The 26,838-nt window shown below is 44.0% G+C and overlaps 1 protein-coding gene and 1 pseudogene across 2 annotated transcripts in view; one reads left to right on the top strand and one right to left on the bottom strand.

The window, feature by feature from the left end:
* Positions 1-964: 964 nt before the first annotated feature.
* On the top strand, positions 965-1,808 carry LOC147626732 (uncharacterized protein At5g64816 pseudogene; annotated as a pseudogene). The gene has a single exon (XR_015268626.1). The product of XR_015268626.1 is annotated as an uncharacterized protein At5g64816 pseudogene (transcript).
* A 10,829-nt stretch (positions 1,809-12,637) lies between these two features.
* ISI1 (binding protein) overlaps positions 12,638-26,838 on the bottom strand; it is a 43,264-nt gene continuing 29,063 nt past the window's right edge. The window contains exons 2-5 of the mRNA XM_086816753.1: positions 13,781-13,986; positions 13,538-13,633; positions 13,381-13,454; positions 12,638-13,114 (exon numbers count right to left, since the gene is read on the bottom strand). Of these exons, the coding sequence (XP_086672879.1) occupies positions 12,859-13,114; positions 13,381-13,454; positions 13,538-13,633; positions 13,781-13,986 (632 nt within the window). The 3' untranslated portion in view covers positions 12,638-12,858. The remainder of the gene's footprint in view (positions 13,115-13,380; positions 13,455-13,537; positions 13,634-13,780; positions 13,987-26,838) is intronic.

Here is a 26,838-nt window from a genome sequence, read left to right on the forward strand (position 1 = left end):
TAGAATAAGAAACCAACAGCACAGTATGGGTTGAATGATTCGTACAGCATACCAGGCATGTGCTATCATGCCTGCATGCAAAATAAAAAACGCAAATCAACACAAGTTACAATGTTTAGAAGTAATTCACGTACATGTCAAAGCCATAATTTTTTTTTGGGCAAAATGAACACTGTATGAATTGTTTAGTTACATCCGACATGAAATCAAAAAAAGGAAACTAAAGAATGAAGAAGAACCACGTGGACCAAATCAAATTCACAGGAACGTGAACATCGAAGCCCATGATGCAAACAGAAATGGAGTGCATCCACAACCACGAACATAAAGGTCGATGGCCCTGTCAAATTCACAAGAACGTCAAGATCGGAGCCCTGTCAAATTCACAAACATGAACGACAGCAAGAAGGTCGGCGGCCCTATCAAACATATTCACAAACAACACGAACGAAAGCAAAGACTGAAAAAAAATACCATACACAGTTGACGAGCATGGGGAGCAATAGCTCCCATACGCGATGACCGACAAAGACGAGCACCAGGGGAGCAACATCTCCCATACGCAATGACCAATGAAGACGACTACACAGCTGACGATCATCCATTCACAGTTGACGAGCATGGGGAGCACGAGCACCAGAGCAACCTCGTCAATCGGATGGAAGAGCATGGGGAACAGCATCTCCCATACGTGATGACCAATGAAGACGACCACTAGAGCAAGGGGAGCAGCAGCTGAAGACAAATCGCAACAACGCAATAGAACGGGAACGGCGCACAAAAAGATGACAACCAAACGGACACGTGTAATTAATGTTGTTCAAACGTGCGAGCACATGGTGAGCATGAACGTTAGGCACAACAAGTAATCTCCAGTGTGCCAAAAATAACAAGACCTTAATTTAAAAAAATTGGGTGCATATTAGTGGCCCCTTACTCTTTCCACCACCTATATAGTGTCTAAAGTCATTTTAATTGGAGCCCCGAGCACGATGGTAGAGTGGTGGTGGGGGGTTATCGGGGCGGCGTTGCCGGCGGTGGCGGTGCGGGTGAGTCGGCGGAAGGCGGAGGAGGGCGGCGTGCGAGGGGCCAGCGGAGCGCGCGAGAAGGGTGGCGTTGTGGGCGTGGGTCCTGTTGTGGCGGACGACAACAACGTGTTCGTGTGCGAGCGCGTGTGCACCTCCAAGCGGATGCTCAACAAGGTAGGCGCCTTTGCCAAGGACCCCAATCCTTCCAACACATGTGTCACGGTCTGCGGGGTGTCGCAAGTGGACGCCTGCGCCGATGCGTGCGCTCGCTCCGTTTGCTCCAACCAGCACCACATCCCCAACTGGAACGATATCTGCCTGCGTCGCTGCCAGAACCAGTGCCTCCAGCTCCAGCCCGCCAGCCCTTGAAATTTCCTCCAGGTCAAATTTAGGGTTTACTTTAGCCCTCTCTCAGCGTGTGCACTTCCTCCATTAAAACACGACAGTTATTGAGGAGCTTGTCTTTGTGTATGGATCTTGTAGGTCATGTGCTATGTGCTGTTTGTATCAAGCCATGGCATGGGCTGTGCGCATGCCATGGATGTGTCATGCCATGCCATGCCATGGGCTATGTGCTGCGCATTGTCTATGTCAAGTCATAGCACAGGCAATGTGAAGGTCATGAATTTGTATGGTGTCATAGCAGTATGTACATGATATGATATGGGGGCATGGCATGGGATATGCTGTGGGTGAATGCAAGGGTTGGGGTACTTGCTATGGGCAAGTCTGCCTCTTTCATCATTACCATCTAGCAGTTGAATTGATGTTTTTTTGGTCTCTTTGTTTTGTCTTATCAAATTCTTTAAAACCAAAATGTGGAGCCAAATGTGTGAACGTTCCCGCATGGGTATCTGTGTGCATGCTTGGGTGTGCTTGTGGGTGCATGAGTGGTTTTACCACATAAAAATCTCTTTCAGTAATGGCTCCTCCTTTCATCCATATTATCTTGCAGCTGAATCAGTTTTTATTGTCGTTCATGCGGTTCTTACAAATTATAGGCAAATCAGACTGTTTTATAGTAAGCCATTTCAGCTCACTACTTGTGGTGGAGAACAGATCTAAAGCTATTTGTGCATGTTCATTTGTTTCTATTGCCTTAAGGCTTAGGTGGATTGAGGCAATATGAGGGTTTTAATTGTACGACAGGATCAAGCTGTGGGGGTAGAGTCCATGTTTACAGAAGGCAGAAATCACTATATGCGCATGTGCAAATTTGGACTTGCCATGTGTTCTTGTCTGAATCTGCGTTAAACCATACACGTTTAGATCAAACATACTCAAGTTAGTTGTGTCATGCTTCATTGTCACTGTAGGTAGTTGTTTTTTCTGAGCATGCCATTGTGGAGGTAATGTGGAAGGATAGCTATGCTTTTCAAACAAGACTCCGTCTTGGATTTACTGGCGAGGTTTGTGTGAGTAAGTTGAAGAGGAAAGCCCACAAGGAGGACGTTTAGGAGTTTAGTAAGAACTACCACAATCAGACATGTATTAAACTAATGGAGATGCAATGAACATCAACCTTGAGCCATAAGAGGTTTTCCCTTCCCCTTCATCCTCTGCAGCTTCGCCATTCTTGGACCTCCTGCTAGCCATGGAAGGGCTTATTTTTGTGCAGCAGGTTTGGTTTTGAAATTTGGAAGCAACAAGCCAATGTCCTCTTCCTCACCTGCTTCCTAATCCCTCTTCACATCCCCAATCATGAACAACTCATTGTGGCCCACCACCATTGTGTGGGGTGGCCTCTTTTGCCTTGTCGCATGCACACCTCAATCAAGTGTCACATAGACATAATTATTCCTTGTAGCCACCATAGAGGCAAAGTTAGGGACCGCAAATGGGCATTTATGGAGCAGTTTTGATAGGCCTGTAGGTGCCAAAAGGTGCCAAGGGCATGCACTAGTGGTTGTATTATGGGTGCAATATGGACACATTTTTTGATGACTTTTTATGGGTTGGAAAGGGCTTCACAACATGAATAGGACTTGCTATCAAAATCCCTATGTAAAGGGTCATTCAAGAGCATTTAGTGACAAGATGTAGGGCCACGACTAGGGGCAAGAGAGCCTAGACCAAAGGCATGTAGCCACAACATATGGACCAGCAAGGAGTAGATTAGGTAAAGAGTTTGTCTCTTCTTCTTCTCTCTACTTCTCTATGTCATCAATGCTCATGTGTTTAGCATTAATCTCTTGCTTAGTCATTAATTGGCTTCTGCATAAGCTAGCATATTACATTGGTATAGGGCAATTGTGCATGTTGAACTATAGTTTTTGAAATTAAGGTTTGTGTTTTCGATTTACATGCCAATATTAGGGGTTTCTTGTTTTGCATTAATTCATTCCTGACATCAATGTTTTCAATCTTTTTTTAGCTTGCACAACAAATTAGGGTTTGTGTATTGCATAGACGACCAAACAAGGGTTTTTAATTTTTGCATTTGCAACCAGCTTTGGGTATGTGTGTTAAGTGTTCCCTACATAGATGCATGTAGCAAAAGTTCGCATGTAGGCTAGGTCAAGGTGAAGTAGGAAATTGGTTCATCAAATGTGTGCATTTTCTTCTCCAAGTAAATATGGCAGACATGGAGTATATTCTCATGTTGAGGACCTATTCTCGTATCGATTAAAGGCTTTCATCATAGTAGAAGAATTCTACCGACAAGGAGTCCAATGACATGAAGATCAATGAAAGGCGTGGGAGTAAAAGAATTGGGTGAACATTAGAGGGATCAAAGCCATGAGTTGCAATTGAGATGACTTGAGACAACTTTACTTCCCGTGCGCGTGCCTTATAAGTTTAGAGTGACTTCCCAAAGGGATGTGGGTGTGAGAGCTAAGAAGATATCTTGTGGGGAGAAATAGGATGTTCTAGATTAGTGGTTGACGCCAACACTCTTTGTCCATCTTGTTTTGGTATGTCTTCCAATCTTAAAGACAATGAAGGTGACTCAAAATCAACTCCCTCAATTGTAATTGTCATCTTCTCCAAAAACTACATGGGATGAAGTGAGTGTTGATCTACCATCTTCACTTGAAAAAGGTGCCTTTTGCAATCCTTTTCGCTTTAGTCTTTGCCAAGTCTGCTTGTTTTAAGATATTCACCCTAGATCCTTTATTGATGAATCATGCTCTCAACTTTATATCCTTTGTCCTATATGGTAATAGTAAAGCTTTCATGATCAACCATGAGTGTATAAGCCCTTGTACTAATATCTCTCGTTTCCTCAAGTAGTGTGAAGCCATGGGTTGTCTCACAATGATAAATAATTTCAAGTTTCCAAATTGTTAACAAGATAACGTAGCTATGTGTAACTTGAATATTCTTGTTCACACGATATGCTATGGGTAACTCGAATATTCTTTTTCTTCACTATTTTCCTTGTAGTTTCTTGGCTCATGTCCTTGCTCTTCTAGTGTTTTCTCCAGTCTTTTCTTAAGGTTTCTTGTCTTGTAATCTTTCTCTTGTAGTGTTTTGTTCCTAGCCCTTGAAATGTGTTCACCTAAATGGGAACACTTGTGCCTTGCGCGAGGGAGAAGAAGTAAGGAATCATGGCCGGTTTGCACCCTTAGCCATTCAAGATTGAACAACCCTTTCTTGTCAACAAGCAAGGGTTCTCAACCTTGCCTCCATTGGTATCACACAATGGTACCACACTGGAGCTTTGCAGTTGGTAAGGAGCAAAGAGGGAGACAGCTATGGAGAGCTCTTTCTCTACCTCAATGCTAATCATCAGTGCAAGAATGGAGGAGAGATGGAGAGGGCGAGATCAAAGGAATATGAGTCAATACACTCATGCTCACACTTCACTTGCAAGCAAGCAAGCAACCTCACCACAAGGGTACAAAAATAGACTTAATTGTGATAATAGGATATATGTATTCTCATTAGCCAAAGATGACCTATATACATACCTCATGTTTACAACCTCACTTGCAAGCAAGCAACCTCACCACAAGAGTACAAGAATAGACTTAATTGTGATAATAGGATATATGTATTCTCATTAGCCAAAGATGACCTATATACATGCCTCATGTTTACAACGCCGAGCTGTCCAAGTAATGTTCGGAGGTCCAAAAACTAGAATGAGCTAATTTTCTTGGGAGACTACTAGTGTTACACGTCATAAGCTCAGTAATAATGGATCAACTGGCATTACACAAGTCTTAAGCTTAGTGTTCTCCCAAAATCATTACATGAAGTATATTGCACGTTGTGAGAGAATCCCAAGCCCAATCTAAACATGATGTATAGAAAGATGTAATGTATATATGATGGTGTGTAGAGGGTCCTTGGTGGGAAAAGCAATGTGTGGCAGCCAAGTGGATATGCGCAGGTGTGAAAGGAAAAAGGAAAGAGTATGGTGAATAAAGGAAGGAAGGTGGCATAATTTTTTCTCGAAGAAGAGAGATGGCAACGGGTTTTTTTTTTAAGGACGAGAGGTTAGTTTTACAATTTTAGGGGTTTTGGCTACAGAGGTTGAGCTGCAAGTTTCTTGCAGGTTTGTAAGCTTGCATGTTCGGGATCCTGCAATGTTTAGATGTTACAGAATTGAAGACGTAGCAATGCCATGAGCAAGTTTGGGTAAAGTCAAAGCAGAGGTTGTCCGAAGGAGACAGAGAGTTTGCTAGAATGTGATTACCCTAGGTTCTCTGTAGTAGACAACTGTGTTAGATACATGGGTTTACTCAATATCTTCTCAGCTGCAAGTGTCTTTTGAAAAAGAATGTTTGGTTTTATGTGTTTGAAGAAGAAGGCTGCAGTTTCAATACAGATTGTACTTGAGAAGATGAGGATGCATGTTTGAAGGGTTTTTTCTTGAATACACTTGTGGAGGTTCACTTTCTTTTTGTGTTTTCTTCTATTTTCTTTGAGTCCCAAGTCTTAGGGATGTTGAGACTATTTGGTTTTGTTTTAATGAAGAATAGAGTGTGTGGAGTTTGAGTTCTGTGTGAATTGATAAGATTGTGTGCTATGGTGCTATACTTTTGTTGTTTTGATTGAGATTATGGAAGAGGAACACTTGTGATTGCAAATCTATAGATTGTTGTATCAGAATTGAGTCAATCACCTTCAATTGAGAGACTACAGAGTCAAACTAAGTCAGTTAAACATCAGATCTTATCAAATGTGTGTGTAGAAGGTGAGAACTAGTCTTTCTACATTGAGAGGAACCTCTTTGGTGTTTGGTCTAACAGTCAAGACTTCAACAATCAAAAAAGTTTGAATTTGGGTTGTAGGGTGGTTCAGGTATCAGCTCAGGATCAACTGTTGTCAATTTTGAGTCTATTAAGTTGAGTCTTGCTAGGATCTATGGAGTTTGAGGACTTGTGTGTGTCAGAGGACACTATGGTGGAGTTATCTAATTCAGCTCAGTCAGTTGTATCATATCTGAATCAACAGGGTGTTAGCATAGAGCAACTAACTGGTTCAGAGAGGTTTTGAGGGTAAGAACTTGAGGTTAGTTGATGTTGGAGGAGGGTTGGAGAGCGTGGAGAGCATTTATCTGACTAGGGATAAGAGCAAGTTTTTTGAGTTAGATTTTAGTCAGTTAAAGATCAATTGGGTCTATTTCAGTTAGCTGGGTCAGACAGTGAGATAGGTGTCAGCAGAAGGTCAACAGAGAGTCAGCAAAGTGTTTAGGAAGATGCCAGGGTTGTAGGTTTGAAGTTAGCTGATGTTGGGTCTATTTCAGTTAGCTGGGTCAGACAGTGAGATAGGTGTCAGCAGAAGGTCAACAGAGAGTCAGCAAAGTGTTTAGGAAGATGCCAGGGTTGTAGGTTTGAAGTTAGCTGATGTTGGAGGATAATAAAAGAGCCTGGAGGACTCATATTGGAATGGGGTCAGCATCAACCATCTGATTCAGCTTACAATCAGCTATGTGTCAGCTGGGGAGGATTCAAGTCAGCAGACTGTCAGAGAAGGTTGATGCTTATAGGTTGAATATCAGAGGTGTTGGAGGTCAGGTCTAACTTGGGAGGACAGTTAGAGAAATCAGCTGGGTCAGATTGGGGAGTGTTGAGGTGTCCGATTGTGTCAGCTGAAGGGCTAAGGATAGGTACAAAGTTGATCGGTGCCCTTGGAGCTGGGATCTTGGTTGGTCGTCATAGAGGATGTCTTTGGTGAGGGTATCTTTGAATGTCCAAACATTCAATGGATCCTTTATCCCACTAGGAGATTAGATGGATTGATCTCTGCCTTGCTCAGGATCCACTAGTCTTCATGATCACCCTTTTCTCTACCACCTTGTGGTACTTGAATGAGAGGTTGAGGGGAAAAGAGAGTCAAAGGGGGTCATGAGGGACTAGCTTTAGCACGGGAGTTGATCCTCTAAGAACCTCACCAAGGGTTGTGCTTGGTGGACATAGGTGGAGAGGTAGAGAGGAAAGGGTTTTGGGGTGAAGCGTCTTTAAGGGGTAGGATCCTAGTAAAGAAGAGGGCGGCATGGGTGGGGTGCCTCACAAGTCTAGGATTAGATGAGGTAGGGAAACACCAATTGGCCATGAGGTTTGAGGGGATGGGGGGTAGGACCAACCACAAGTTTAGTGGGGGAAGGACATTGGCTAGGGTAGGGATAAAATGTAGGACTTCGATGAAGAGGTTTGTAAGCCCGATGAGGCTTGGGTGCTTAGTAGAGGCTAGGGATCCTTTGGAGTAAGGAAAGGTAGCTCGCCTCTACCTAGGGATCCTATGGATTAGAGGATAGGAATCATGTGGAGTAGGGTTCCTGTGAAGTAGGGATTCCTTAGTAGAGACTAGGAATGTTGTGGAGTAGGGAAAGGCAACCCATCCAAAGTCTCATAAGAAGAAGCATCATAGATCTGATAATCATGTGCAACAAGGGCATCCAAACTCAAGGCATCATCATCATCAAGGAATGAGTGTGAGGAATCATCACAACTATCATTATATGGCCCATCTTGTGGAAACTGCAAGTTCTAGATCAAGAAGTTGATTACGTTCACATGGTCCTTCCACATCATCATATGTATTGACTTTATTAATCATATTACAAGCATCTATTAAGGTATTTTTCAACGCAAGCCATAACATAAACCACAAGTGCATGGTTTTCATGTGTGCCATTCCATACATCATCATTATAGGCATATGATTCATGTAAGATCCCTCCTTGTCGACCCTAAATTTGTATGTCCAAATCCCTTCATTTGCTAAGTCAAAAGCTAGAGCGAGAAAATAAGTCTAGAGAGAAAAAGTTGCACCTTCGAAATTTGTATGAATGAAAAATTTATATTTAGTCCCAGGGACCCGTATATTTGTGTCAAAACGAAACTAAATTTGTAGTCCATAGATTTTTAATAAACAAGTTGGTTGTGCAGGTAAAACATAAAGTAAACCCTCATGGTGGAAATTTGGAAATTGGCTATTCGAAATCAAAATTGGGTCATGTAACTTACAAAAAAAATTCTCAAATATTTTAAGAATATTGGAATATATGGATTTTGAAAATGAATCAGTAAACTTGTTCATTCAATAATAACGCAAAAATTACACTTCCTTAACCATAGTTCCTCTCCCTACAAACTAGGAGCAATTGACCTAGGGAATCATAAATCATTGATGGAAACTAAATTGGTTGTGTGCACCTTGAGGTTGGATAGATTTGCGACCTTAGCGTAGAAAATATAATGGCATATGCTAAGATAGACCAAAGTGGACTTTGTTCATAATACTTGGAAGTTAAGGAGGTTGTATAAGAACTCGGTTGTTCATACACTCAAAAAAACTTTTTCTCACATGTGAAGGGTGAGAGGGCCATGTGAAGAAAGTAATGGGGCGAGGAAAGAAAGGATCGTTCAATGCTAGCCTATAAATAAGCCTTTTTGCAATATGTTTTGGCATATCTTTGTAGCATTTATATGGTAGTGATGTGTGGACACTTTTTCCTTGAGCGTATGTACATACTCTTATGAGTGTAAGTGACATTATCATGTCAAGTCGCTCATTCTCATCAATCTACGTTGAGTGTTGTGCTTCTATCTATCTCCTTGTTTACTGCATCTATGTGTATGTTGCTACATTGATCTCCACTCCACAATTGGTATCAAAGTAAGTTCTCTTGGCTCTCACCCCCCTTGCCCACGAGTTGCTCTTTTGTCTCGCATTAAGCTATCCTCTTAGATAGAGAAGATATACCATATAGTGTGCTATGAACTCTGTATTAACAATAATTTTGCACGTTTTGGAGTGTTTAAGGCACGTTTTGGGACTCGTTAGCATGCTGTAAGGTTTTTGCATGCATCCCAAGGGAGTGTCAATTAGAACTCTTTTTATTCAAATTTGGATTTTTTTCACAACATTTGGTGTGCAGTTACGGCCATCATCATCTTTTACATCACATCTTCGAGTTCATCTTCAATAACATCGTCAACATTATCATTAAAGTATCATTTCCACACTGTAATTTTTCATACACTTTGCAAGTTTTCATTGGCATCAGTGATCTACTAGCAGAGCAACCATTTTGGTTGCATTCAATGAGAATTGGCAGTACTGCATGTAGTTGGAATATTTGCATTCTGTGTTAGAGGTTAGTTATTTGCAGATAGATTTCCATGAGGATAATCTTGACGTGACCAACTACCCATTGTGGTCCCATATATTGATCACCAAAGAGAGTATGTTGCTATTGGCATTGATGTTGGAAACAACACATGTTCTCCTGTTATTTATCATTGTATGGGTTCCAAAGTCAAAGGGTAACGTGCAGCCATAGTGTGTGAACATTCCTTGTGAGTATGCTAATATGTACTAGTGTGTGTTTGTGTGAGAACAATCTCTTAGCATTAGATATTTTGCAAGTGTGAAGTGTGTATGGGAAGAACTAGTCCAAGTTTGATTGAGTCAAAAGATAAGGCTTTATGCCTATAAAAGCATGTATTTGGTATAGGGTTTTAATATATCAAACACTCATTGAATCGTGCAATCTTGTTCTTTTTTTAGCATTGTTGTTACATCTCCCTCTCTCTCTCTCTCTCTCTCTCTCTCTCTCTCTCTCTCTCTCTCCACACAGTAGCTATGGAATTCCATCCTCCATAGTTGCTCACTTGCAAACCCTAGAGTTCCAAGCTGGTATCAGAGTCTCCTACAGATTTGAGGGCACTGTCATTTTTCTTTTATTGTTCACTATCTATCAGTGTCATTTTTCTTTTGCTATCATTTTTTTTGCATGTCATCAATACACATCATCAACATGCAACTCACCGTGACCTTATTGCTTGACGGGCTTTGCCTCCCCTCCACCCACCCACACTCTGTTGTAAAGCTCTTGCCACTTCAACATTGAGAAGTGGTGGTTTAGCTCCGACATATCAAATCAACGTGTTGCAAAGCCTCTAGTTCGACACGTGTCAGCCCTTCGATCGCTCCTACCATCAACGCTAACTACTGACTCTGCTAGTTGACTTCAACAGCCTGAGGTACTACTCGTCTCCTTGGAGACACTTCAGCCATAGCTATGGCCACCCACCAACATGCCCAGATTTTGCAACATGTGCTTGCTTGTGAAGAAGCGGGATAATTAAGTGGCGCCATCTAAGAGAGCAACAATCGCCAGTGGTCGTAACAATCGCCACAGTGATCGTAAACTTTGGTCAGCAGTACCAGGAGCAACGGAAGGTCAAGTACTTTTATTATTGTAGTTGGTGACGTATTGGCTACACAATGCAGATAAGATTGAATCTTCGCTATCCTCTCCGATTCTGATCATCCTACCGTCAACAGCAATGACTCATTGCCAACCAACGATAACTTCTAGATAAGGCTTTTTTTAATGTTTTGATCATTAAAAATAATAAAAAAAGAAAACAATAAGAGACTATTCAAATGAATCTAGCGTTAAGCCTTTTTTTTAAAATCATTTAGCTTAAAGCTTCTTTTATTGAGCTTCACAATCGATTTTGAGAGTTTTTTGGGATGCATAATTTCAGTGTACATTTATGTTGTTAATGTAAACGAGATAAATACAAGCTATCAAGCCTTAGATCCTCGTCAAATCATTAATATTTTCATTGAATTTTCGATCAAGGAAAAAAATTATGTGAAGTAATCTCAAATTTTGGAAAGGATTTAGACATTGCTCTTGACCTATAAAGAGTAAGACCTATCCTCATTCATTAATTATGGACACTCAAGGGAAAAAAATGATAAATTTAAAGAACAAGGTTTTCATACCGATAAATAAAGGTCAAATTTACCCTTATAAGAAAAGGGATATAGAATATGACAAATGAAAAAGAGAAAAATTCAATAACTCGAGAAGGATAAGTTGCTTGGCTAGTCAAAGACGAGAAGATTCTTGCTATCATAGTCTTAGGATTAAGTGACTCGTTCAACCATCATATTGATGGGTGTGATGCATCACATGAGGCTTGGATACATCTTAAAACTGTATTTGGTGTACAAGGAAAGTGCTCCAAGTTTAACTTACTAATAAAGTTTTTTGAGCTCAAAATGAAACTAAGAACGTTTCTTAGATGAAGAGTATGATAGTATTGTTACCACTCTTACAAATTTACCAACATCAAAATTAATGCATATTGAAGCTTCTCATAGAAGAAGAAAAAAAGATCAAGCAAAAAAATTTCAACTCCAACTACAATGAAGAGGAGACTTATTTCACGAAAGCAGAAGCAAAAGAGCTACACCAACACCAAGAATTTTTCCAAAGACTTCACCAACAAAACCAATAATAGATGTGAATTCTATGATAAGAAGAATCATAAATAAGAAAATTATTTTTAAAGCAAAAGACCAAAGCTTTGATTGTTGAAGATAATTAAGAAAAAGATGATGAAGTATAGGCCTAACCAAAAGAGCTCAATCTTATCGTTGACTCAGATTGAGCTTTTTAGGCTACTCTTGCTACCAAGGACATCTTGACCTAACATTTGACAAGCAACCTCCAACCAAGATTCGTATCAATCCTATGAGAATTAGATCTTTAATGTATCCAGATATGTATCACTACATAGAACGTGTGTATCTAGCACTGTATTAATCCATGGACATTAGAACATATATTGTAAGAGAGATGTTGGAGGCAACACATGTTTTCTTGCTATTTATCATTGTACAAGTTTCAAAGTCAAGGGTAGCGTATAACCATAGTATGTGAACATTCCTTGTGAGTACTAATCATTTGAAAAAGTACTTCTCTATCTCTACCTCTCATCTCAAAAATCTTATAAATTTTGCTTGTGGACTGAAAGTGAGTCCCTGTATATCCTTGCCTCCCATAGGCAGTGTGAGCACACTCTTATGTGGCTTGTGGCAGTCCCCATTGCATAAGACGTGTGTCTCCTCAAACATGCTGGTTGTTGCTAGATGATACCACTTGTGAAAACCATTGGAAATGTGCAAGAAATGATCAGTGTAGAATGGCGACTTTGTTAGAACATTCACTCGCTCATTTGAATACCTTGAGAGCCATCCTAATATGAGAGAGACATGGAAGATATGCATAATCCGCATCTCCCTTAGGTTGCTCCATAATCCCTTGGCAACATAATTTCAAAATGTGATTCTTCGCATACGTGCCCTTCTTCGTTTTCACTTCCCATCATATGCCATTCATAGCTATCCTGAACCTAAATAAGAGATGTCTATTCCATAGAATGTTGAGTTGCTGACTAAAAAAATTTGCAAACCTAATGCCTTGTGCACACAAGAAGTCCTGGCTTTTGCTTCTTAGTACAAGAAATACATCTCAAACACATCAAAAAGATCCACAAACCAAACCCAATCGTAAGATACAATCCCAATAGGGAGTAAAAGAGGTAAAAGAGTAGAAAGAAAAAACCGTTTGTCACCAACTGCTGGAATCTAACAAGTCTAACAGTTGTTTGGCCTGTGAATGTAGAGCATCTGCCCTTTCTTGACTGTCAGAAAAGGAAGTCGCAACCTGCTCTGCTTCTTTTAAGACTGAGACAAATGCATCCCCAAGCAACTCTTGCAACTCCATCAGTGCATCTTCACCAGATAGGTGGATCCCTCTATCATCATCAATACCGTGTGGTAGCAAGTTCCCAACTAGTAGAAGTAAGAACTCTGCACACTTCAACCTGCAACTCATCAAAAAACAATATGCTGAGCTTTGAGTTGGGCCTAGACATCTACCAGAAAATGTCTTTGCAGGAGCATACATGCATGCACAAACACGCACAGTGGAGTCTTTTATCATCATACATGACAGCAAGTGCAAGGAATGGACCTAAACCGCTACACTACCACACACATACATGCACATACAAACACGCGTGCTCACACAAAAACACATGCACACACACAGACCGAGAGAGAGAGAGAGAGAGAGAGAGGGAAGATGCACCTCATCATTTCGTCTACATGGCCATGTTTCACCAGATCAGAAATCTTTTTAACACCTTCATGAATTATGAATTCCTGAGGCTCGAATTTGAAAAGAGAAAAATAAAAAAAGGACCCAATAACAACATGTAAAGCTTCAAAATCTTAACAAAGAGAACCTGCTGATTGATGGGTGTATCAAGCATCAAAGCAGGCAAAGCATCTAAGCATGCACCCTGCTCAAGTACTCCTGCCGACAGCAACTCAATCAGCTCCTGGCCAGCATAAGGATCCCACTTCACAAATGTCGTAGTTTCTTCCAAAATAGAAATCCCCACACGTGCTAAAAAGTGGAGTCCAACTACTTTGCAATGCAAGTATAATGAGGAGCCTGATACTGCTTAGTTTGAAACAAGAGATACCTTTATGGCCATATGTTGAGATGCAACAATTCTGCTGCCTTTGTCAAGAAGACAACACCCTTCTAAGACCCTTAGAGCAAGTGCAACTTCATAGTCCGTTGGAGGACTTTCAACTTGCAATGGCTCCTCAAAAGAAACACGATCATTTGGAAGCACAGGCGGACTCCTCATAGGTGCCAAGCTGTACTGAAATAAAACCGGTACGACTGTGCCATCCATCCAAGAAACATGAAAACTGTCAAGGTATCATTATCAGCCCACAGCTTTCCTGCTTCATAACACTCAGAAAACAGGCATTGCTTCATTCCAACTAGAAAATTGCATTCTATTTACATCATTCCAACTAAAAAATTGCATTTGATTAACTTCATTCCAGCAGAGAGAACCCCACAATATCTTCACATTACGAAGTACTACGAGATTCAAAAAAAAAAAGCCAGCAAAGGTTTCCAGCTACGAGACTCCTTGTGTAGATTGGGCAGGCAAAGTGAATGACTCAGGCTCAACCTCTAGTTACTCCTTTATTTCAGAAAAGAAGCTGCAGAAGAATCTTATGGTCCAGCAAGAAGTAGCCTACTGTTTCTCTTCCAGTACAAAGGCTACTTATCTATCCCATGCACCCCACATTGGACGTGCTCTACAGACCCGAAGGAAGACTGTTTTGTGAGCCCTTGTCTAGGGATGAGTTGCTAGTGTACCGCCAGGGTGGTCTAGTCATGTTGCGCAAGTCCCGCACAGTCCCATTGTGCCAGTCCTGCACAGTATTTGTATGATGATGCAGGTGTCCGGGTGGTTCTATTATGCACTTAGGGAACATTCACTGTAACCTTTTCTTGCACATAAATATATAGTAGGTTTAGGTCTACTTATGTGTGCTTGCATTTGTGATTCCATTGCTCACTCCAAAAAAGGTGATCAGCCCAACATTTAATGTAGATCATTTTCTGTAACACACAGGTCAGATAATCCCTCCTGACAAGATGTGCTCTAGAAAGGATGAGATAGGGGATGAATTCCCCAACACTGTTTATGTAAGGGGGTTAATGTTGGTCAACCTGTTTTGGGGGCTGTTGGGCTTCTCCATAACTTGCTAGACTTGGACTTGGATCTGGATTTGGATATTGGATATTGGATCTGGTACTAGCAGGCAAAGGTTCCCGCGGAGATTGATTTTTTTTAATGAGTTGCAGGCATCTTTTGTCAGAATACGCAGCGGAGATGATGACCAGATCTGGGAACACGAGCAAAACGCAGTGTAGAAAATCACAGCACAAGAGAGAGAGAGATATAGGCGTGTAACTCTGCTCTATATACACAAGAAGATCCCGTAGTTGATACAATAAGTGGTATGGGGCTGGGGGCCTATTTATATGCCCCCACATCAGCAGTCGGCCTGCTGTAGGCAGCCGACTGGCCCTGAGAACTCCACGACCAGCACACATCTCCAGTCGGCCACCTCATAGATGCAGTCGTGGACCAGTTCAATAGTCGGCCAGCACATGGGCTGCCTCCCAAGCCACAAAAAAAATAGGAAAAATAAGGAAAAAATGCGGAGAGTGGGGAAAAATGATAAAACACCTCATAAGGGCGGACACACCCACAACAAAGGCCCTGGTGTATAAAACTGGACAGGAGATGACTTCTAACACCCCCCTCAGCTCTTGGCTGTGAAACCAACCACTGGGAGCTGGGGTGCCGCCTGAGCAAATCCTGAGAGAGCGACTTCGTGAAGAGGTCCACCGTACTGTCCTCCGTCGAACAGAACTCTAGCAAGAAACGATCTGTTCACGAACAAAGTGCCTCTGGATGACCATGGGTTCCTCCAGTGGAAGTCCAAACTTGCAATGCAACCTCTGCATCCGCACCACCTCACAAGCAGCATCACAAACAGCTCGGTACTCTGCCTCTGTTCTCGACAAGGCAAAAGATGACCGTCTCCTACTGCTGCAAAAAAATGCTCCTGGGCCTGAAGTAGACCTCCTCGTGTCCGGATCTCCTCCCCAAACTAAGTCACTCCAACCGTGGAGTCGGACTCCATCCAACAATCCCCCTCCTGTGTACAAGAGTCCATGATCCTTCGCATGCCGCAGAAACCACAGGAAACGCAATCCTGCCTCCCAAAGAGTCATCTGCAACCATGAGCTCAACCGCCTCATCAGGAAGCTCCCGTCCAATCTGGTGTCCATCAACCAGATCCATGAACCATACAGCTTCTGAGTCAAAAAGGCATCACACTGCTCACAAGGATCAACACCTGTTACGTTGCAAAAACAAGTCCTGGAAACCTCCTGAAGACCACGCAAGGCCTTCTGAAACCTGTCAACCACTCCCTTTGAATCCGGAACCACAAAGCCTGGAGAAACCACCTCCTTCTGCAAGTAATCACCTGCCACCTGCCTGGCTTTCCGAAAGGTCCCCGTGGAAAGAACATCCTCATCTACTAGAGGTTCTTTGTCCCGAATACTACGAGACATCAGAGCATAAGTGACCTGTTCAGTTTCCTCTGACTGACGAACACAAGAACCACCAACATCAGTACTGGAGAGTTCCTGCCAACTGCTGCCATCTAGTGGTAAGCTATCCACCATCTGGTCCCAAAAAGCCTGTACCTGCAGCGTATCCACACTTAAGTGGCCATTACCAGACTGCCACTCATCACAAACCTGAGGACCTGGGAGAGAGAGTGCTGAAAGCTTGTAAACTCCATTCTCCACTCCGCCTTCCCAAACCACTTGGCCTGTTGCTTTGTCACGGAGAGCAACAAAATGCTCATCAAACTCCACCCGTACGCCAGTCTTGCAAACCTGATGCACTGACAACAGATGAAAACCAAGTGTCGGAGCATACAACACCTGGGAGGAATGCTTCCTCCCTCTGCCATCGGGAACTATCTCCATCCTGCCCTCACTGTGAACTGGGATAGTGGACGTATCCCCAGTAAGAATATAACCAGAACACCTGCAGAGATCCTGTAAACCGGAACGAGGAGGAGTCATGTGCCTGGAAGCACCACTATCGAGAATCCACTCCCGAGTATCCGTTGCGGAGAGTCCTCCAATCTCCTCCCTGCCTGAAGAAAATGAAACATCAGTGTCCATCACCTCCAGGTGCACAAAAGCCGGAGTCTTCATGATTGCTGCTGAGGAATCTTCACCCTTCTCGGTCTTCCGCTTGGAACACTGCCTCCAATAGTGGCCTTTCTCGCCACAATCATTACAGGTCCTCTCTGCCTTCAGTTTCTCGCGGTCAGCGTCGGAATTCTTCTCAGAAGACTTCTCCGATGAAGCTTTCCCTTTGCCCGAGTTACGGCCTTTCGACCGTTGGCCAGTTAAGGCCTCTGAACCTCCACCCTGAGGAGGGTTCGTGAATCGTTTCTCCTGGTCCAGGACCATGGGCACAAGCTCCTCCCACGTGATGGTGCTGAGCCTGCCACTGGTAATCAAAGACGAGTAAAATGCTGAGTACGAAGAAAGCAAATGTGACAGCAACGTGATGGCCATGTCCTCTGACGATATCTCCTTCCCAGCCTGAAGAACTTCCTGCTGAAGAGCAGGCAGCTTGTTAATATGCTCCCGCATCGTCGACGACTTTGCAGGGTTCATAACCCGCATCTGTACTTCCAAGGAAATCCTCTTCATGGGCGATACCCTGTTGTAAAGTGAGGCCAAATGCTGCCATATACCTCTGGCCAGCGTCATGTGCTTTACATGATTGATTACCTGCGGTGTGCAGTTGAGAAAGATAAACGAACGGACCCTGGCGTTGACACGGTCCCATATCTGTGTCTGGGCCTCCCGGTCCTTTCGGATTGACGGTAACTCCCCTTCCTCTACTTCCGGCCGTGGATTACCAACAACGACGAAATCAGCGAGGTCGTAAGACTCCAGAACAGATTCCATCATAACCTTCCATATGCCGTAGTTGCTCCCGTCCAACTGACGGTCCACCGGGAACGTGGGGAGTGTCGGGTTCTTCACATGTCTCTCGGCCATGTCAAACAGATCTGCCATTGCGGGGATGTACTCTGAATAGGGTGGGTGGGTGGGAACAAAGAAGAACTAAAACCTGCAAGTGGCTGTCCAGTAAATCTGCCCGTCGTCCTCTTGCTTCTCCTCTTCCCAAACAGTCCAAAACAGTCCACCAATCAGCCACACAACAGTCCCCCTCTTGCTCACACAAATCCCAAGACCTATCTAGAGCCTATGCTCTGATACCATGTCAGAATACGCAGCGGAGATGATGACCAGATCTGGGAACACAAGAGCAAAACGCAGTGCAGAAAATCACAGCACAAGAGAGAAGGCGTGTAACTCTGCTCTATATACACAAGAAGATCCCGTAGTTGATACAATAAGTGGTATGGGGCTGGGGGCCTATTTATATGCCCCCACATCAGCAATCGGCCTGCTGTAGGCAGCCGACTGGCCCTGAGAACTCCACGACCAGCACACATCTCCAGTCAGCCAGATCATCAGCAATCGGCCACCTCATAGATGCAGTCGTGGACCAGTTCAGCAGTCGGCCAGCACATGGGCTGCCTCCCAAGCCACAGAAAAAATAGAAAAAATAAGGAAAAAATGCGGAGAGTGGGGAAAAATGATAAAACACCTCATAAGGGCGGGCACACCCACAACAAAGGCCCTGGTGTATAAAACTGGACAGGAGATGACTTCTAACATCTTTCTCTCGGATCGGAGCATCCCGGAGTAGCGACGATTGTAGAGGCTCGCAGCGCAACACAAATCGGCAGTCGACGACAGTCGCAATCGACCGTAAGGGGGGTGACTATTCTCTCTCCACCACTGCTCATTTTATTAGCATTTTTTTTTTGTAATTTCCGAGTTCTCGCATTGTCTTTTGTGCAAGAATTAAAGATGTCTGCTAGGCGTAGTGTGTCCCCACCGCCTTCTACTTCTCTAGGGTTTTCAAGTCTCTTGTCCTCGGTCGCGAGTTTGACCCCGACCGAATTGTCAGGCCGTATACGCCCGACCGTTGTCCGGTCCGGAGTGCGCTCGTCGATCACGCGTGATCCGCCAATCCCTCCTCGTCTGTTGACCCCGCCTTAGGACCCAGCGAGCCCGCAGCGGCCGCAGTAGCAGATGACCCCTTTCTGGCCGATGAGCCAGAGGACATAAACACCGACGTCGCCGAGGGGACCGAGGAGGACCTCTTGGAATATGACGATGACGATTATGACCTATTGGACCCTGCCGACGTCCTGACAGAGACGGAGCTCTCTAGTGGACTTTTTAAATATCTTAATGCAAAACTGAACAATATGGGTTAAGTCCAGGCTGACTTAGTCACGATGCTACAGAGCATCTCCACACGGTTAGATGCACTGACAACCGCCTCGGCTAGTACTCCGACTCCTCGTGGTAGCCGAGCTCCTGCGGCACGGGTGAGCGTAGCCTCGCCAGTGGTTGCAGGAGTACAGGCCGATGCGCCTGCGGGGCCGTCCGTAGAGACAGCTTCGTCGTTATTAAAAGACTTAAAGCCGCCTAGTTTTGGTGGCGAGGAGAAGGAAAGAAACAAGGACTCGGTCAACCTGTTTCTAGAGCGAAGTGGTCAGATTTGCACGCGCTGCGACAGCAGCCTAGCCGGATACAGCCCGTAGAGACTAGCCTCTCATTAACCGGCAAAGCGTACAAAAGGTGGATGGGTTTAACAACTCGTCCTGCCACTTGGACGGAGTTTGAAACGATGTTTCGAAAAGAGTTTTTGCCTGTTAATGAGGTGGAGAGAAGCTGGGAGTTATGGGACAAGTGCTCGATGGAGAACAAATCCCTTACTCAATACATCTCAGACTATAGGGAGATAGTACTCAAGCTAAAGGGGATCGATGCATTCCAGACATTGCGAGGCTTTAAAAGAGGCCTCAAAGATGATTACCTTGAGTACGTAGAGCCCTTATAGCCTAAAAACTTAGCAGAGGCAATTAAGTATGCGCAGATATTTGATGACATCAAGCGCCGTAGTGCGCGTGGTGGTTCTAGCAGGGCCGAAGGTAGTGAGAAGAAGAGGTCATGCCTTAAAAGAAAAGGGTTCCGCAGTGATAAGCAAGGGGATAGGATGGACCAAGAAGAACAGGGTGGTCATTGGTCTAAAAAACTGCGACCATCCAAGAAGAAAAGAGACAGCGAAATCCAAAAGAAAGAGCAGTATATTAAAGCGCAAAAGGAAAATCGCTGCTTTAATTGCAACGATGTAGGGCACACGAAGGCTGAGTGTCCAAAGCCTAAAGCCAGCACGAGTGGCAACGAGCCCAAAAGAGATGGTAAATCCTCTAGGCAGTTGCACACAGTGCAGACTCCCTCTCAGTTCCGTAGAGTTCAAAGAGGTGACAGTGTGTCATAGTGATGAGCATCACGCTTGTTCGGTGACACCAGCGATGTGGCAGCCTACTGTAGGTCCGCATGACATGGTGCGCATGTATGGCACCATAGGTGGCCGTAGAGTCACAGTTTTTATCGATGATGAAGCTAGCCACAACTTCTTGAACTACTCGTTAGTCAAGAAGTTGGGGTTGATTGAGACCCGGAGCGATCATGAGTATACTGTTGGCCTAGCCAACGGATATGACAAAATAGTATGGAATACCGTAGTATTGGGGGTCCCATTATCTATGCAGGACTACGAGGCTCCGCTTGACTTTCAGGTCATGCACTTAGCCAGAGCAGACGTATATCTAGGCAGGGAGTGGCTGTATGGCTTGGGCCCTAGTCTAGCTCGGAATTACCTACATAATACGCTACGTTTTGAGCATGGAGGTAGAGTCATTACCCTGCAGAGCGACCGTACTGTCCCCGCCACACCACTTATTTCCTCCATGGAGCTGTGCACAGCGGTCCGCAGAGACCAGATAGCAGAGTTATATGCTTGTTACCCTCTTTTAAATTCTGTTTCCGTAGATGAAACTGTAGATGATGTTTACGTAGATAAACAAGGAAAACAAAATAGCCTTGGACGAGACCCACTGTTTGAAAACCCTGTTTGGCATGCATGCGATTCAAACAAGAAAAAATCCAAGGTGAAAGAGACATTAAAGAAAAAGTACGTAGATACTTTAATGAATTTATTAGAGGAATTTCAGGATGTTTTTCCTGATGATTTGCCAGATGGCTTACCACCATCTAGAGAAGTAGACCATGGCATCGAAGTTATGCCAGGATCAAAACCTATAAGCAAACCTGCTTAGTGCTTATAGATTAAGCCACTCCGAGGCACAGGAGGTGGAAAAACAATTGATGGAATATTTGAACAAAGGCTTTATTCGGCCTAGTTCAAGTCCGTGGGCATCACCTATTCTTCTGGTAAAGAAGAAAGACGGATCTATGCGGATGTGCATAGACTATAGAGCTCTTAATCAGATAACGATTAAGAACAAGTATCCGATGTCACGCATGGATGAGTTGTTTGATCAACTCTATGGATCGAGATACTTTACAAAAGTAGACCTAAGATCAAGGTATCATCAGGTTAGAATTAAAGCAGAAGATGTTACGAAGACAGCATTTAGGACCCGTTTCGGGCATTTTGAGTTTTTGGTTATGCCATTTGGGCTAACCAATGCTCCAGAGACGTTTATGACGCTGATGGACAGCATTTTACGTCCATATCTGGGAAAATTCGCAGTAGTTTTCCTAGATGATATTCTTGTGTACAGTAAGACACAGAAAGAACACAGAGCATTTGCGTCTAGTGTTCGAGTTGTTGCGAGAGCACAAACTATTTGCAAAGAAGAGCAAATGTGAATTTTTTGAAACAGAAATTCACTACCTTGGCCATATTTTATCCGCCGATGGTACGCGGATGGAGCCAGAAAAAGTAGAGGCTATTCTTAAATGGCTAGCGCCGAAGAATCTCGAGGAACTGCAGATTTTTCTTGGCATGTCGGGGTTCTACCGACAGTATGTGAAGGACTACGCGAAGATCGCAGTCCCGTTGACTAACCAGTTACGGTCAAAAACTAAAAACATTAGTTGGGGGGAAGCCCAACAGAAGAGCTTTGATAAGCTCAAGGTGACCGTAGCAGCTGCACCTGTTTTGACTATTGTCGATCCAAATGAGCCGTTTGTCTTGGAAACAGACGCTAGTAATGAGGCCATTGGGGCCGTACTTATGCAAAAAGGACGCCCAATTGCATTTGAGAGTAAAAAGTTAGATCGTGCGCGACGTAACTACTCGGCTTACGAGCGAGAGTTACTAGCGATAGTTCATACACTGAAAAAGTGGAGACACTATTTATATGGTGCTTCTTTTGAGGTCCGGACGGACCATGAAAGTCTGAAATGGCTTTCAAGTCAAAGTGAACTGAAGGGTAGAAAAGCTCGGTGGGCGGAGATTCTACAGGAGTTTGACCTTCAGATACGTTACCAGAAAGGTAAGTATAACGTGGTGGCAGATGCACTTAGTCGCATGCCACAGATTAATGAACTTAGTTTCACAGTCTTCAAGAATGATTTCTTGGAGTCACTACGTGGTTTATGTGAGCACGATCCATCTTTTACACAGGTCTGGCACGCTGTACGCGTACGCACTTCTTCACAGACGCGACCACCTCCCTCGTTGGCACGGATTGCTAGTCCGGAGAGACTGGCCGAAGGTGCAACGGGAAGGGAAGCGAGAGTTAGTCCGGAGAGACTAGCCGTGTCTTCTGGGTATAGTTTGGAGCCGGAGAGCTCTGACGTAGGCCCTTCATCACCTTTGACTGCCACGGCTTCAAAGGGGAGTGATAAACTTCGTCAAGGGGGAGAAATATGCTAATTACTCCATTGACGACGGGTACTTACTCTACAAGGATAGAGTATGTGTACCAACTATTGGTGACTTTCGGACCCAAATTCTTAAAGAAAGTCATGATAGTCCAAGTGCGGGTCATCCCGGGGTTCAGAAGACCTATGCACTAGTAAAAAGACAGTTTTATTGGCCTAGTTTGTTTAAGGACGTCCAAACTTATGTGCTGAAATGCAGTAAGTGCCAGGTCAATAAACACGAACGTCTTAAGGTTGGAGGACTACTCCATCCGCTGGAGATTCCTCAAGGGAAATGGGAAAGCATTTCCATGGATTTCATTACCGTGGAGAGAAGATGGCGTGGAGGAGCAACCGGCTGTATCCTTCTGGTGATGGCAGCTGCTGTGCAGAGGAGGAGGAGGAGGAGGCGCACAACCCTCTGGAGTGTATGTGCAGCGTGAGAAGGAGGAAGCGTGCAGAACCCGCTTGTTATGGCTGCCTGCAGAGGAAAGGGCAGCCGCCCACTGGAGGTGGAGGGCAGCCGTCTGCTGTGAAGGACAGCCGCCTGCTGGGGATGAAGTGCAGCCTGTTATGAAGGGAGTGGACACACACAGCTGCCTGCAAGAGGAGGCTGCACAGCCTGTTATGAAGAGCAATCACCACCTGGCTGCAGCCGCCTGGCTGCATGAACGCAGCAGCCTGTAGTGCAGTCGATAGGGCAGCCAGCCGCCTGGGAAAACAAGCGCAGGAGGTGGTCGCCGAATTGTTTTTCTTTTACGAAAGATGATGGAAGCCAATCGTCGGGGGTGACTACGATGGAGGTGAAGGCTTTTTTTTATAAAAAATAAAGTGGAGTTAAACCATTAGATTTGGGCTGGCTCCCCACGTTTGCATGTGGGTGGCCAGTTCCAAGGTGGCTTGGGTAGGTGCCCATGCACCCACCCCCACACACACTTAAGTGGGACTCCCCACCTTGGCCCCTAAGTGGGTGCCCACTTCTAAATGAATGTGAACATACGTTATAAAACAAAAGGTTAGAATATGAAATATTAAAATAACATGTGCAATATACTTACCACCTGTTCACATGCACTAAAACTCGTCAGAAGACAGAGCAGACTTCACGACTCACTGGCACGCGTCCCCGCTCAGTAAGTGACACGTCAAGCAGGCAAACACAAGTAAGTGAATTTTTTTTTTCAGATTTAAATAAAGTACTGTGTGTTAAATCTGATAAGGGATTCACCCCCCACGGAAACACCCGTTCGGTGCCGAGTAGTCCAAGCTATTGAAGAACCTCGGTCCAAAGGTGCTGAGATGGGGAGAGCCAGGCGTTAGTACGAGAGCGCCTGTTTGTGCGTGGTCTCAGAACACCAGTGAGGCGCTCTCCGCGGAGTCCAGTGAAAGCACAGGACTGTAGAGATTGGACCACGCTAGTGGTCATTCTGCTTCGAGCATATACATCGAATTTCGACTTCAAGCCTATTTTGTTTGGTACTGTATTCATATGTACATGGACATCATCCGGTTCTTGGAACCCATGGAGCATTGTATTTGTTAAATACTCCCAATAAATATATCATATATTGAGGGGGGGTCGGCCTGTTCCGGCCCCAGTGCTGGTGTCCATCTTTCCATTTCATTTCAATTCAATTTCAAGTTGTATTAAGTTGTCCATTTCAAATTGTGGTTTTAAAGTTGTGCTATTACGCGTGTGGGTGTCCAACGGAGTCTTCCCACTTGACGGGATCGGTTTCATCTGGCAATCCTTTCTCCCAATCCCAACAGTTCCCATGTTCTCCCATACAATCCCAACTCTGATCAACAAGCATGGTGTGGAAACAATGAAACACTCACTCCACAATCGCAACACTAATCCACGTGTATGGTGGAGTGTTCATTGAATTACCCTCTCACAATCCCAACATGAATCCACATGCATGGTGAGATTAACAATGAACCTCTTGGCCTCTGTATGGGGAGATAGTGATTCTAATATGGCATAAAGATAAATAAATCCATGTCCCAAATAAATGGGCGAGCCAAAACAGTCCCATAAGTCAAGATATCATAATCATGTCCCAAGTAAATGGGCGAGACAAAATAAGTCTCCTACCAACAAGGCATCGGTCCACATGACCCTTGGCATAGACATAAGTCCCGTGCCAACCAGGCGTCATGTCCACTTTACCACTTGCACTCCGTGTTGGTACTCTGACCACACACCTTGGATGAGAGGTGGACTCAAGTAACAAGATAAAACAATCACTCACAGGCATAGATAACCTGGTGTTCCATAAGCATTTCTGCTACACATAGTTTATAGGCATTTTGGCCACCAACTCACACTACCCTCTCAAGTGCCCATGTTCCCTTCCATCTACTCTCTATTGTTCCACCCACACATGGTGGAAACAATCTTCAAGAGAGCACGTAGGACAAGAGAACACTACACAGGGTATGTTGTGCTTGTCACTACCCTTTGAAGTGCCCATGTTCCCTTCCATCTGCTCTCTATTGTTCCACCCACACATGGTAGAAACAATCTTCAAGAGAGCACGTAGAACAAGAGAACACTACACAAGGTATGTGAACCATGAGTTCCATAAGTCCAATGCATCCCAAATAAAGGGAGCCATATAGAATAATCCATCCCAATAAAAGGGAGTCATAAACATAATCCATAAACCTGAGGATGGATCCAAATCCCTAGAAAAGAAGACCAGGAATCCATAGACCTGTATACCATAATTCTTGTATACCATAACTCTTACCACATACTCCGTGCTAACCACACACCTTGGAGTAGAGGTAGACTTTTATTCATAAAAGCATTATATCCATGAGATATCCAAATATTTCTTCTCTATAAACTCGGATAGATTCGTCCATAGAAATTGCTTGTGAAGCCCAATATCTATATAAATCTCGTCCAAGAAAGAAATCTCCATAGATATAATCCATCCGAATAAAGGGAGCCAATAAACAATGATTCCCTGAAACCATGTCAAGGCAAACAACACCACCTTTCTCCTTGCATGGCTACACAAGGATTAGTGAACATAAAAAACACTTCATAGCAAAAGCACTAACTTTGCAAACTCAAAGTATACTTAGCTTTTCTTTGCCAGGTTGGTCATGAAGCCAAGAGAAATATCTCGTCACCATATCCTTAAGATATCCTGAGATATATCTCCATATAGCTTGCTTGTAAGCTTGATAATATAATCCACAATATCCATATGGAAAGAGTGCTAAACATGTGCTCATAAAGCCAACTCCATACTTCCAAGATAAATTCTGTGAATTCATAAATCCTTAGACCAACAAGCTATCTACTGCTCATGCTCTTGCTTCATAAGCTATGAAGCGGCTCGCCATGCTTAAAAGCAATGATGGTAAGTGTGGTCCCCACTTGAGATCTTTTCTCTTCCTTATTGATAGAAGGAAGCCTCCGCTTCCAAGAAAGCCCATGCTCTGATACCAATGTAACTTGCGGCGGATGCCCGAGGGACTAGGGCCTTTGACACACTTGTTGATACCATCAATGCATGTTAAAATATTTAAACATGGCCACAGCCTTAACACATATCCATCATCACTTTGCATAAAACATAAAAGTTTGGACATAACATCCACAAATACTGAAAATGGAGCTTGCACGTGTGACACCGCATAGAGGCCGGAATGGGCCGACCCCCCCCTTGGAGTATTTTATTACCCAAAGAGAATAATATCATGTACAAGCTTTGAGGGCCTTACTCTCCCCACGGGAGATGCCGGATTATCCATATACAAATGCCATAACACAGCCCAACACAAGGCAACCAAGCCGGAACATAGGCTGTAGAAAAGCCGAGCCAACAACATAATCCACTTACCTCCGTGTGGGTACTGATTCTTCCCCAAAAACCACGGGTCTTCATGCAATAGAGCTGGTACAGCAAGTACAACTCTCCATTCAGCCGGTACAACAGGTATAATGGCTGGTACAGCATGTACAATGGTTGACTGGTATAACAGGTACAGCAAGTACAAATGCTGGTACAGCATGTACAGTGACTAGTATAGTAGGTACAGTGGTTGGTACAGCAAGTACAGAAGCTGATACAGTCGGTACAATGGGTGGTACAGCAAGTACAACAAGTACAAGGACTGGTACGGCCAGTACAATGGTTGGTACAACAAGTACAAAGACTGGTACAACAAGTACAATGGCTAGAAATCATAATAAATGATTAAATACCCTTGCCTTCAGTATTTCTTCGCGATGGAAGCCTCCAAAACAGTCCCCAACAGCCGGTATTCTTCATGGGCAGCCTT

The sequence above is a fragment of the Cibotium barometz genome, chromosome 22, assembly GCF_041138505.1.
Source record: "Cibotium barometz isolate CiBa-2024 chromosome 22, ASM4113850v1, whole genome shotgun sequence".
Lineage (NCBI taxonomy): Eukaryota > Viridiplantae > Streptophyta > Polypodiopsida > Cyatheales > Cibotiaceae > Cibotium > Cibotium barometz.